This window comes from Nomascus leucogenys, chromosome 18 (genome assembly GCF_006542625.1).
Source record: "Nomascus leucogenys isolate Asia chromosome 18, Asia_NLE_v1, whole genome shotgun sequence".
NCBI classification, from domain to species: domain Eukaryota; kingdom Metazoa; phylum Chordata; class Mammalia; order Primates; family Hylobatidae; genus Nomascus; species Nomascus leucogenys.
This window is the reverse complement of record NC_044398.1, coordinates 101387676-101401425: the sequence shown is the minus strand read 5'-3', so window position 1 is coordinate 101401425 and position 13750 is coordinate 101387676. Positions and strand designations below refer to the sequence as shown.

The window sequence follows — 13750 nt, the reverse complement described above, 5'->3', positions numbered from 1 at the left end:
TTGCAGGCTTAGAAATGGAGATTTGGGGCCAGGCACGGTGGCTCATGCCTGTAATCCCAACACTGGGAGGCCAAGGTGGGTGGATCACCTGAGGTCAGGAGTTCGAGACCGGCCTGACCAGTATGGTGAAACCCCCATCTCTAATAATTACAAAAATTAGCTGGGCATGGTAGCACACGCTTGTAGTCCCAGCTACCCAGGAGGCTGAGGCAGGAGAATGGCTTGAACATGGGGGGTGGAAGTAACAGTGAGCTGAGATGGCGCCACTGCACTCCAGCCTGGGCAACAGACTGAGACTCCATCTCAGAAAAAAAAAAAAAGAAATGGAGATTTGGCAAAATTTCCCAGGAAATTGGAATCTGAGACTGAAACACTCTTAGTGGGATCTGTACGGCAAATTATGTTGCAAGGAGAAAATGTGAGAAACACAATAGAGCCTGGCATGGTGGTTCACACCTGTCATCTCAGCACTTTGGGAGGCCAAGGGGGAGGATTGCTTGAGGCCAGGAATTCAAGACCAGCCAGAGTAACAGTGAGACCTCTGTCTCTACAGAAATGTTTCTAAAATTGGCCCAGCAGTGGTGGCGCACACCTGTAGACCCAACTTCTTAGGAGGCTGAGGTGGGAGCACTTGAACCTAAGAGTTCAAGTGAGCCCTGATGATGCCATTACCTCCAGCCTGAGCAACAGAGCAAGATCCTGCCTCTAAAAACAAACAAACAATCAGTAGGGTGTCAGCTACGGGAATGACTGTTTAGGTGCAATCAGATTAGGATGAGAGGATCTGAACTGATGAGCATTTCAGCAGGTGAAAGACGGTAAGTGGCCATTTCTATTAGCATTAAGTAGTCACTGATGTGGTTTCATCAGAACTCACAATACATGTGTGGCTCCCAAATTGAGTTTCAAAGTCTTGGGTTCATGGTGTCCCCCTGCCCAGCAAAATAAAGTGCAAATCTTACGGAGCAACACATTTTAAGTTCAGGCCTCAAGTACTTCCAGAGACAAAAATCCTGGGGACACTAGCTCAGAATGGGGGAAAGGGGACCCTGAGCCAAGAGTCAACCAGGATGACATGCAGAATCAGATCTGCAAAGGCTGCAGATACTGTAGTTATGAGACACACACAAAGCTTAAATATGTGGTTGGAAGTGTAAGAGCCTATCAAAACTGCTAGAATATAAGAAATCAAATAGGACAAAAATAGAATCATTGGCAGGGTGCAGTGACTCACGCCTGTAATCCCAGCACTTTGGGAGGCCGAGGGAGGCGGGTGGATTACTTAAATCACGCCTGTAATCCCAGCACTTTGGGAGGCCGAGGGAGGCGGGTGGATTACTTAAGTCAGCAGTTCAAGACCAGCCTGGCCAACATGGTGAAACCCCATCTCTATTAAAAATACAAAAAAATGAGCCAGGCGTTAATGGCGCTTGTCTGTAGTCCCAGCTACTCTGGAGGCTGAGGCAGGAGAATCGCTTGGACCCAGGAGGTGAAGGTTGCAGTGAGCCAAGATCGCGCCATTGCACTTCCAGCCTGGGCGTCAAGAGCGAAACACCGTCTCAAAAAAAAAAAAAAAATTGCTGAAATTAATAACCCAGTGGATGGGTTAAACAGATTGCACATAGCTGAAAAGAAACAAAATCTAGACGGGCGCGGTGGCTCACGCCTGTCATCCCAACACTCTGGGAGGTCGAGGCGGGCGGATCACTTGAGATAAGGAGTTTGAGATCAGCCTGGCCGACATGGCGAAACCCCATCTCTACTAAAAATACAAAATTAGCTGGTCTGTAATCCAGCTACTCCGGAGGCTGAGGCAGAAGAATCACTTGAACCCGGAAGGCGGAGCTTGCAGTGAGCCAGGATCGCGCCACTGCACTCCAGCCTGGGCGTCAGAGCAAGACTCCATCTCAAAAAAAAAAAAAAAAAAAATCTGAAGCAGTCAATGCAGTAGGGAGAAGTGGGCGAAAGGAAGGAGGCCACGCTGCTGGGTTTCAGGATGACATGGACGTTGAGGGTGCATTCACAGAATCCCGGGAGGAGCCAGCTGAGTGGGGAAGGCACTAGGAGAGGGGAGGCGCTGGGCGCTGACTAAGCGGGGCGCGGTGATGTAGGGAACGTGGGCTCATCAGGGCGGCCGGGGTTGAGGCGCAGGCGCTGAGCCTTCACCTCAGTCCGCCGAAGTGTGCAGAGCCTGGAGATGCGACCGAGGTCACCGGAAGCCCAGGGTGGCGGGGACATGCTGAAGCTACCGCGCGCTAGGGGAAGCGACCACTGCCACTCCGCGGATCCCATCAGCCTGGCCGGGAGCTCCCTCTGCCCCGCTCAGCCGCGCTTCCGGCCCGAAGCCCGGCTTCCTCTGACGTCACGGCCCCTGCGCCCCCTGGCGGCGCGGCTGCGGCGAGACGCGCGGGCACCGCCCCCTCCGGCTGGAGGGCGGGACTTCCGGCGAGTGAATGACGGGCGCAGCCTCGGCAGCGGCGGCGGCGGAGCCCTGAGGCGACAGCAGCTGCGGGAAGCGACGGGCCGCGGCCTGCAGGACCTGAGGCAGCCGGGGAGGGCCGGGCGCGCCGGCCGGATAGCGAGCCGCGCTGGCGGCGGCGGTGGCCGCGATGATGGAGATCCAGATGGACGAGGGCGGCGGCGTGGTGGTGTACCAGGACGACTACTGCTCCGGCTCGGTGATGTCGGAGCGGGTGTCGGGCCTGGCGGGCTCCATCTACCGCGAGTTCGAGCGCCTCATCCACTGCTACGACGAGGAGGTGGTCAAGGAGCTCATGCCGCTGGTGGTGAACGTGCTGGAGAACCTAGACTCGGTGCTCAGCGAGAACCAGGAGCACGAGGTGGAGCTGGAGCTGCTGCGCGAGGACAACGAGCAGCTGCTCACCCAGTACGAGCGCGAGAAGGCGCTGCGCAGGCAGGCGGAGGAGGTGCGTGGGCCGCAGGACCCGCCCGCATCCCCGTCCCGGACCCCCAGCCAGCCCCTGGCCCCGGACCCAACACCCCTCCCGACCCCAGACCCCGCTCCGGCACCCCGGACCTCGGGACCCCCAGGCCCCGCCCCGAGACCCGCCTGGACCCCCTGTCCCCCGCCTCGGGACTTCCCCACCCCCTCTGCCCGCCGTGAGACACCTCCCTAGAGCACTCCCCCGCCTGCCCCGGGACCCCACCCCGACTCCCGGGGACCCCCTTTTCCGCCCAGGCCTGGACCCTGGCCCCCTCCTCCGGGCCCCCAGCCTTGAACCTTCAGCCCCAAATCCGATGTGCCTGGCGTCATCCCCGGGGAGCTCAGCTTCAAAGCCAGGCCTCACTCTCCCCTCCCCACCCACCTCTGCATGCCAATTCCCTTTGCTTTCGTGCGTGTGTTCAGTCAAAACCGTTTCCCGGCCCCAAGTGCTACCTCTGTTGGCTGCCATTCTAAACCCATCTAGAAAAGGAATCTTTTGGTGTTCTTAGGGGGCTGCAGCCGTCTGTGGATGATGTTGGAGACCCTTCCCTTGTCCCTAATCCCGTATTTTGAAGGTCTGTGACATGGGTGAATTGGGTGGTTGATGTAAACACAGAACAAGGCCGCAGGCGGGCTGCTCCTGTGTCAGCAGAAGGAACACTCAAGTTTCTGGAGGTGATCTCTTTGCCCCTTGGTTCCTTGCTTGGCGAGATTGTTAGCTGATGTAGCCAGGGCTGAGGAACTCCACTCTGGCTTCTGAGGAGTTAAAAGTCTGAGTTTGAAGCGTTTGATTCTGTGCTAGGATGTCTCCATAACCTGGAAATCGCTTATTTGTGAAGCAGTTACAGGAGCCATGCCCTGTGGGAAGCACCACTTAGCTTCATTCATTCACCGTCAGATACTGAGCTCGGCCTGCCTGCGTGTGGGCCCAGAGCCTCGCCCTTTGTCAGAAACAGGTTCAGGGAGGCTGGTTCCCATCCCTGCTTTGCCTCTGTGACCTTGGCCTGTCGCCTGCCTGGGGTTTGATTTTCCATCAAAGGAGTGAATTGCACTAGGCCATCTCTAAGCCCAGAAATTCTCTCATTCTAGGAGTTAGGTAGTGCTGTTTGACTTATGAATAGAAGTGTCTTAGGAAATGAGCTTCAATTCCTTTTCAATTAATTCGGCTTAACACATTCTTGACTTTAATAGGAAAATAAAAGATTGTGTCAGTATTTTGGCTTTTTCTGAAACCAAGGTGATTTATGGCCTAGTTTGGTTTAAAGTGTGTTTATAAAAATCATAACAGTATGTTGTATCATTCCTCCTTTCCTGTGGTTTCTATTGCGTCTGGGCGTCGGGTCTGTCGGGAGGTGGTTATGCGTTGATTGGAATGCCCCGGTTCCAGCAAAGCTCAGTTAAAGCTCTCAACCTAAGGGAACGCAGGGATTCATGGATTTTGGAGCTCAGGGTGACTGTAGGCATTTTACTGGGAAGGAAACTTGTCCCGAGAAGTGGAGGGGCTGAACCAAGGTCACCTACCCCAGAAGTGCCCAGCCAGGATGCAGAGTGAACCCGACGCTGGCCTGAGCGTTTGCTTCCATGTCAGGCAGCTGCAGGCACCGGAGGGGTGCTCCCCAGAAGCCTGGAGTGCCAGGGCTGCCCTTGCTCAGCTGTGGAGCTGTGGCTGCCCCCCTGTGCTGGGCACCGCCCTCCACTTCTCTCCCACACTCAGTGGCCTGACCTAGATTTCGGGTGGGTTTCTTTTTTCCACCTTGTACCTATGTGGTCAGTATAGTGGATGAGAAGGAACTGAAAGGAGAAAATCAAGATGGACAATGTTAAGGCTAGGAATTATAACCTTGCCGCTTAAAAATGAGCTCTGCACAGGATAGGCGCTGCCCGGCTCTGTGCGGTTTACATGCAAGCTGCCGTGAGTGCATCTGCCCTCCCCCAGGGCTCCCGCTGGACCGAGCTGGCGGGTGTGCGTGTGGTTTGCAAAGCTATCACCTTTAGTCTGAGACCCACCATTGCCCCAGCTCTTTAGAGAAGCTGCACTGAGAGCTTCGGGAGCTGAGCCCCGAAGCCAGCCAATGCTTGGCCAGCATGGAGGCTGTGATTAAACACCAATAGGGCGCCCTTGGAAAGACCTCAGGGCTTTACAACTAAGGAAAAGGGCTCGATGCTATCAACATTTGGCATGCCTCCTCCTCTATTGAGTCAAGCAGACCTTCATTTCGAACTTTGTAGATCATTGTGCCCTGTGGGTCGGCGTCTTTTCTAAGCAGGGACTTGTGATCACATAGATGTGTGTCTGATAAGAGGGGAGCGGGACGTCACACGCTGTAGGCATGTCTTGTTGCAGAGGAGCTCCTGGGTGAGCTGTCAGCAGAAGCTCCATCCCCAGCCACTCTGCTCAAGAAGGCTTAGTCAGAGATGGGTAACCTGAGCCACTGCAGCCTCTGAGCAGACAGAATCCGCAGGGTTTTATAAAAGCCTGAGCAGAGCAGACATCCATGTTCCCATCTTCTTGCCGGTCACAACCACAGTGACTCCCAGTGTGCTCTGATAACAACAGGCAGCTGAGTGTATGGGAGTGACAGGAGCTAGAGAGGGTGGGGTCTCCCGAGAGACTGACCCAAGCAGTGGAGTCTGCAGACCCCAGCCTAAGTGTCAGCCCGGCCCTGAGGAGCCACACACCCTGGGTCCGTCCTCTTCCCCTCGCTGGGCTGCAGTGGCCGCGGGCTTTGCAAGTCAGTTTCATCTCAAGATCCAAGCACCATCACTGGCTGTTGGTTGCCTGGAGAATTGTGGGCAGGCAGATGTAGCAGAGTCAGGGCAGAGCCCTTGACGGGTTCTCAGGGCCGCCGTGGACCGCAGGCACCGGACATTGCTAGCCGCCTACCAGACAATGCAGTTTCTGGTTGTGCGGGTTCTGATACAAAGTTTTTTAAAACCCTCAAGTTATTTCCCAGTGGAAAAGAAGAAGGTGGGAAACAGCAGCTGAAAGGGGTGGGGGCTGGAAGGAGCAGATGCTGCCTCCACACTCACCGTCCGGTGCAGCTCCAGAGGAGGGCCGGGCAGAGCCACCACGTTTGCTGTGCTTACCCGGGCAGCAAAGAGCCCTTCTCCCATAGTGATCAACTGCTTAGCTTACAAGAGGAAAAATAAGGTGTGAGAGATGCCATGTGAGTATTAGCAGTCATTATTTGCCTTAAAATCTTCTTTACCCTAAAGAAACTGCTGCTGGTAACACCCCCCAGGCTCATGGCAGGCAGCTGGAGTGGGCGTTCTCTCAACAAGACCAGATCGTGATGTTTGCTGATCATTCGGCATTTGATGCTATGTAAGGAAAGGATGCAAGGGAGGACAGTTTTATCCAAAACTTATTTTTTCCTAGTTAAATAAAAGTTACCGGCCAGGCGCAGTGGCTCTCAGGTCTGTAATCCCAGCACTTTGGGAGGCTGAGGCAGCCGAGAGATGAGGTCGCGCCATGTTGCCCAGGCTGGTCTCAAACTCCTGGACTCAAGCAATCCTCCCACTTCAGCCTCCCAACATTTGACATTGAACTGCTGACCTCCTCATCTCAGGTCAGGAGTTTGAGACCAGCCTGGCCAACCTGGCGAAACCCTGTCTGTACTAAAAAAAAAAAAAAAAGAAAAAGAAAATTAGAAAATTAGCCAGGTGTGGCGGCAGGCCCCTGTAGTCCCAGCTACTCGGGAGGCTGAGGCAGGAGAATCACTTGAACGCAGGAGGCGGATGTTGTGGTGAACCAAGATCATACCACTGCACTCCAGCCCGGGCGACAAAAGTGAGACTCTGTCTCAAAATAAATAAATAAAAATAAAAAATAAATAAATGTCATCCATTTCATAGAATATTTGGGTAGGATTCAGCTAGAGAAGACAAACACCATAACCCCGCTCTACAGAGATCATTAGTCTGCCATTTTTTCTTCTTTTTTTTCCTCTGCCCCAGACGATCTGTAGGAAGTCTTTTCCATAAATGAATTAAGATGCTGAATCAGAAATTTTTATTTTTGTTTTTCATATGACAGATAGTAAATTCACCACTGCTTGGCCAGAGTATGCGATTTCTTTTCCTGCCATGTTATGATATTAAGAACAGTTTTTTTAAAAATTTGCTTTAAATGAAGCTATCAAGATGGGGCTGCCAGAGCTGCCTTTCCTAGGTGGCTCTGAAAGCTGGCCTGGTGTAGCTGCATCACTCACCAGGAGTACAGCAGTCTCCCTAAAAAGTGGAGCAAACACATGTAGAAACCATGGAGAAGGAGGTACCTGCCAGCCAGAGAGAACACGGGACAGAGGCCAAAGTGGGCCTGGAGGCCGCTGGGTACAGCCTGCCCTCTGCCGCTCCGCTGCAGGAGCCCCGGGCCATGCTGGCAGCAGTCAGACAGGGCCGAGAGGTGAGAGAAGTCAGTTCTTCCAAAACTGAGATTTCTAAGTGAAATATCTGTTTCATCTTTCAGTTTTTAAAACCATTTTGAAATACGTACAGAAAGGTTGCAGAATTAACACTCCTCATCCAGCTTCCCAAGTGCGGGCGTCTTCCCACGCTGCTTTCTCTGGCTGTGTAAGGGGCTCAGGGGCCCCTGTGTCCTTGTTGTGTCCTGTGTTCTGCGGTGGCTGCTCATTCTCTACTCTTTGCGACCTTGACCATTGCGACAGCACAGGTCAGTCACTTTGCAGCTGTGCCTCAGTCTGGCTCATGGGCCCTGGGGACCAGACACGGGGCATGTCCTCAGGCCTCAGCAGGAAGACCCATGGCGTGCAGAGCCTGCTAGATCCTTAATCTGTGCCAGATGGGCATTAGGTGAGGGGCACAAGATTTTTGGATGGGCCCCTTTCCCAGGTTCTCGTTTATTACCAGGGCGGGAGGATGAGCTGTTAGTGCATGAAAATCACTGCAGAAGCTCGCCGGGAGCTGCATGGGGTGCCGGCTCTCCGCGCTTGTTTTCCTTTGCCCTGTTGAAAGTTGGGGTCCCAAAGCCGGGCGCAATGGCTCACGCCTGTAATCCCAACACTTTGAAAGGCTGAGGCAGGTGGATCATGAGGTAAGGAGTTTGAGACCAGCCTGGCCAATATGGTGAAACCCCGTCTCTACTAAAAATACAAAAATTAGCTGGGCATGGTGATGCACGCTTGTAATCCCAGCTACTTGGAAGGCTGAAGCAGGAGAATCGCTTCAACACAGGGTGAAGGTTGCAGTGAGCTGAGATTGCAACGCCACTGCACTCCAGCCTGGGCAGTAGAGGGAAACTCCGTCTCAAAAAAAAAAAGAAAAGAAAAGAAAATTGGGGTCCCGAGCTCCCCTTGTCACCCCGAGTATCCAGCCGCAACTAGGTTCTGGTGTTCTTTCGGCCTCAGGAGTTCTTTAATGTCCCCATTTTTCATTTCCTTTGCTGCCTTCTGCTTCCAGTCACCACCATCCCAGGGTCTCCCGGCCACTCCCACCCCCGCCACTTCGCCAGCCCAGAGAATCCTCACAAAGCATATCTGGTCTCTGAGTGCTAGGCTGAATTCCAGGCAGGGGGATTAGCTGATTGCTCTCCTGTGGGGACATCTCAGATGGTGGTAACATGAGGGGATCTGAGTGACAAGGTGGGCCAGGACACTGGGTGGACAGAGTGAGGCTGTCTCCCCCAGGTGGCCCCCCGCTGGGCCCGCCTCTCACCAGCCTCATCTGCCTCTGGTCTTCTGGCTGCCCCCCATTCTGCAGACCTGCAGCTCCTGCCTCCTAGACCACCTGCCCCCACCCCACCCTCGGGGTTTACCTGGCCAGTTCCTGTCTCTGCCTGATTCGCTGGTGTCTACCTCCCCAGTGCACCTGCAGAGAAGCCCCCATCACCCACTCTGCCCGCCCCTGCCTGGGGAGCTGAGCCCCCACCAGGCCTCTCTCCTGGCTTCCGCAAGTTAAGCTGCTCCCTGCCAACAAGGGGCCAGCACCCTCTGGTTCATTCAGCCTGAGCCTGTTGTTTCTCTTTCTCGGCACACCCAGAGATGCTGGCCATCTGTGTTTGTGGATAAGGGGAAGCCGGCTTTCCTCTGCCTCTGCACACATCTCACCAAACTGCAGTTCCTGAAGGTCAAGGACTGTCTCTTTGGAGCAGCCTTTCTGTCTGACAGAATGTTCTGGGATGATGGAAATGTTGTATTTGGTGCTGTCCACTTCAGTAGCTGCTGGCCACATAGGGCCGTTGAGCATTTTAGGTGTGACTCATGGAGAGAGGGCCGTTGAGCATTTTAGGCGTGACTCATGGAACTGAGGAACTGGGTTTTTAGTTGTATTTACTTGTTTCAGAGATGAGGTCTCGCCATGTTGCCCAGGCTGGTCTCAAACTCCTGGACCGAAGCAATCCTCCCACCTCAGCCTCGCAAGTAGCTGGGACTACAGGCTCGTGCCACCATGCCCGGCTGTGTTTTATTTTAATTAATGTAAACATGTGGCCAGGGCTTCCATACTGGACAGTGCGGCTGTGGGCAGTCTAGCCGAGCTGCCTGCACACAAGGGCAGATGGTGAGTTACTCAGCTTCATGCAAGAAAGGAAGATGCTTAAAGGGTGGGTTTGTTTCCTGTTTAATGAACATTTTCCAGAAAGAGGGGAGACCCCGTAGCAGTGGGTTTCACATACAGGAGACCAGACAGGAGAAAATATTGTGAGATGGGAAAGTGGATGCCAGTAACAGGAAACAGCAGAGAGGGGCTGAAGTTCTCGAAAGGCCAAGAAGAGCCTGGTGGGAAACCGCTCGCACCTCAGGACTGCCTGTGCTCAGGGCACAGGATCGACTTTTTCGCCTTGGGCTGCTTTTTCTTTTCTTTCTGTGGGTAACAATTTTATTGCAGTATCATTGACATGCACTGAACTGTACATACTTAAAGAGTACAATTTGATGGGTTTTGAAATACGTATAAACACCTGAAGCCATCCCTGCAGTCCAAGCAGTGTAGACGCCCAGACCCCAGAGTTCCCTGTGTCCTGTGTAACCCCCCTCCAACCCGTCCTTGCCCCACCTGTCCCCAGGTAACCACTGACCTGCCTTCAGTCACTGTGGGTTGATTTGCGTCTTCTAGAGCTTTGCACAATGGCCTCCTGCAGTGCATACGTGGTTTCCTGTGACATCTTCCGCTCTGTACAGTGATTCGGGGACTCACCCAGGCTGTGTGTGTCCTTCCCCCATGGCCAAGCAGGGTCCCAGCAGTGCTGTTTGTCCGTCCGCCTGCCCGCAGGGGAGCTGGGCGGCTTGCTTTTACGTAACCTTCACGCATGAGCGGTTTGTAAGCCCGCTCACCCCGTGGCAGGGTGCTGGGCCAAGCACTGCTCCGGGGGAGGCTGGCGGTGAAACCCAGAGACTAGAATCCGCTTTTGAGGGGATGAGTCTTTGCAGGGACCCTTAGAGCCCACAACATCATTACTCTGTTGCATTTTTTTTGAGCCACTGTTACAGCAAGAGAGCCGGGGCATGCGACGTGAAACACGACAGGGCCTTTCCTCAAGACCGCTCCTCTGTCTACGTTTCCCACACAGGGCCTAGGACATTTCGATTCTTGTTATCAACAACCAGATTCAAAACTTGCCTTTCGTTAAAGTTTCTGGGTGCCCCTTCCTCCCCAGCCCTCTGGGGAGTTTTGGGCTCCTGTTCCCTAACCTTTCCCCAGCCAGCCTGCCCATCACCTTTCCTTCCCCCCAGGAAATGAATTCCCAGATAAACGCACAGTCCCAGTGGGCCCTTGCACACTTGTGTCTCTGTGTCCCTGCCTCAGGTTAAAGCATTCATGTTTTGGGAGCAGGGACCCTTTGTCTACTGAGAAGAGTGAACTGAGGCACGGTTAGCAGGCCCCTCGTTCGGTGGAACCAGAGGGAGTTGGAGGCTGGGGCTGATTAGGAAGTTTCAGAAGCCAATGTAAACTCCTAAGAATGCACCAGAGAATAAAAGTTTACTTGAGAATAATTTTTCCCAGGGAGATGTTTCATAGGATGGGACATTTAACTTGGGGTTTTAGTTTTATCCCCATTTTTCTTCTGCTGGTACCAACCATATAAATTTATATATATATACGTATTTCCCAATACAAATGTATATGTGCTAGTATACACATATACATATATATATATGCATAGATGTATATATATATATATATATATAATATATATATATATATATATATATCTATTTCCCATCTGTCTTACCCATTCTTGAAAATCAGTGCGTGTTCAACCAGTTGGGATTTGTTTCATGTGGACACTGAACCCAGCAGTCCCTTTCACAGAACGTGAGGAAGCCTTGCTTTTCAACCTGATTTTTGGATTCCCGAGCTGGTGGCCAGATCTCTCAGCCCCACACGTAATACCTGAATGGAGAAATGTCCTTCCCTCGACCCATGTCCCGTCCAGCAGGCTTCAGGGGCAGCTTTGTAACTCCAGAGCCACCCCCTGCACGTCCTCTCTCTGTGTTTTAGATCTAGGTGGCCAGGCAGTTGTGGGAAATGGAAAGAGCTCTGACTGCCCCTTGCCAGCCCTGGGTAACCACAGCCATGCGAGGTCCCTGCCCGTACCTGGGAACTAGCCGTGAAGGGCATCTGCCAGGCATGTGCCCAGTGCCTGTCTGCCTGCTTAAGATAAAAGACCAAAAATGAGCGTTTTTCCTTTGGAAATTCATACTACCCCCTCATTCCCAGGGAAGGACATAAGTTGATCGGTATTGCACAAGAACGAGATCTTTGATTCGTGTCAAGATTCATTTCTAACCAACCAGCCAGAGCTGAATTGTTTCTCGCTGGTGAACCTGGCCTAACGAACGTATGAGAGAGGAGGTTTGGAAGTTTTTTTGTTTTTTTTTTTGTTTTTTTTTGAGACAGAGTCTCACTCTGTTGCCTAGGCTGGAGTGCAACGGCGCGATCTCCACTCACTGCAAGCTCCACCTCCCGGGTTCAAGCGATTCTGCCTCAGCCTCCTGAGTACCTGTGATCACAGGCGCCCACCACCACACCCGGCTAATTTTTTGTATTTTTAGTAGAGATGGGGTTTCACCATGGTCGCTAGGCTGGTCTTGAACTCCTGACCTCAGGTGATCTGCTCACCTCAGCCTCCCAAAGTGCTGGGATTACAGGCGGGAGCCACCGCGCCTGGCCGAGGTTTGGATTTAATGTGTGACTTTACTCAGCAGGAAAGTGTCCATGGGTTGTGAAAGTCACCAAAAAGCCTGTTGATCGCCCTGTGAAAGAACTTACCTGGCCATTGCTCTGACATTCTGAGCCCAGAAAACTGTCATCTTGATTTTATGTTGGACATTAAAAGTCAGTCACTGCATTAACTTTGTTTATATATAAAAGGAAGGATGATATCGTTTTATGGAATACTGAAAAAACTGACGTGGATTACTAGGTTTTTGAAGACCCTATGCTCTCAAGTCATTTCTTTTTTTTTTGAGACAGAGTCTCCCTCTGTCATGCAATGGCACGATCTCGGCTCACTGCAACCTCTGCCTCCTGAGTTCAAGAGATTCTCCTGCCTCAGCCTCCTGAGTAGCTGGGATTACAGGTACGCACCACCACGCCCGGCTAATTTTGGTATTTTTAGTAGAGATGGGGTTTCACCATGTTGGTCAGGCTGGCCTCAAACTCCTGACCTCGTGATCCGCCCACCTCGGCCTCCCAAAATGCTGGGATTACAGGAGTAAGCCACTGTGCCCAGCCAGGTTATTTCAATATGTATCTTGAAATTCACCAAAAATGCTGGGCATGGTGGCTCACGCCTCTAATCCCAGCACTTTGGGAGGCTGAGGTGGGTGGATGACCTGAGGTTAGGAGTTTGAGACCAGCCTGGCCAACATGGTGAAACCCCGTGTCTACCAAAAATACAAAAATTAGCCAGGTATGACCAGGCGCAGTGGTTCACGCCTGTAATCCCAACACTTTGGGAGGCCAAGGCAGGCAGATCACGAGGTCAAGTAGATCGAGACCATCCCGGCTAACACAATGAAGTCCCATCTTTACTAAAAATAAAAAAAATTAGCCAGGTGTGGTGGTGGGCGCCTGTGATCCCAGCTACTCGGGATGCTGAGGCAGGAGAAACAGTTGAACCTGGGAGGCAGAGGTTGCAGTGAGCTGAGATTACGCTACTGCACTCCATCCTGGGCAACAGAGCGAGACTCCATCTCAAAAAAAATAAAATAAAAATTAGCTAGGTGTGGTGGTGGGCGCCTATAATCCTAGCTACTCAGGAGACTGGGAGGCTGAGGCAAGAGAATCACTTGAACCCAGGAGACGGAGGTTGCACTGAGCCAAGATCGTGCCACTGCACTCCAGCCTGGGTGACGGAGTAAAACTCCATCCCCAAAAAAAAAAAGAAAGAAAAAAATTCACCGAAAAGCAAATTCTGAAAACATAAGTTGAATTTAATTTTCAAGCAGAGCCCTTTGGTCGTGGGAGGGATGGGGAAGTACATCTTAAAAACATGTCTAAAAAGGGAATCCTGTGGCATATTGGTACCTAGATGTGAGAGTTGTCTCGTGTCTCGACTGAGGAGCGACACCCGTGTTTTCCTTCATTTTGTCATCTCGAGTCATTGCTCCTCGGGTTCTCAAAGGTGACCCACAGGTGGCCTCGCGTGTCCGGATGCCACACGGCATTTCACTAGACTCGGTTAGGTAGGTAGTTGTGTCAAATACACGCTGCCCTGCAGCATGGATCACGAGCACGTGTACAGAAACCTTTCACTTTGCTTTCGTCACACCTTCAGTAGGTCTCTGGGACCAAGATACTACCGTGCTGTATTCCGGGTAGTTCTTTTATTTTTTTATCATCTAG

General features: G+C 52.4%; 1 protein-coding gene and 1 long non-coding RNA gene across 7 annotated transcripts in view; one reads left to right on the top strand and one right to left on the bottom strand.

Moving 5' to 3' along the window:
* The first annotated feature begins 2442 nt into the window (after positions 1 to 2442).
* The window catches only part of MAPK8IP3 (mitogen-activated protein kinase 8 interacting protein 3), a 60348-nt gene continuing 49040 nt past the window's right edge, over positions 2443 to 13750 (top strand). For all 6 annotated transcript variants that reach the window (XM_030798324.1, XM_030798322.1, XM_030798326.1 and 3 more), the window contains exon 1: positions 2443 to 2927. In XM_030798324.1, the coding sequence (XP_030654184.1) occupies positions 2610 to 2927 (318 nt within the window). In that variant the 5' untranslated portion in view covers positions 2443 to 2609. The remainder of the gene's footprint in view (positions 2928 to 13750) is intronic.
* LOC105737859 lies at positions 9505 to 10441 on the bottom strand. The gene is made up of 2 exons (XR_001113546.2): positions 9978 to 10441; positions 9505 to 9763 (listed from the first exon to the last, which is right to left on the bottom strand). It is a non-coding gene; the product is annotated as an uncharacterized LOC105737859 (long non-coding RNA).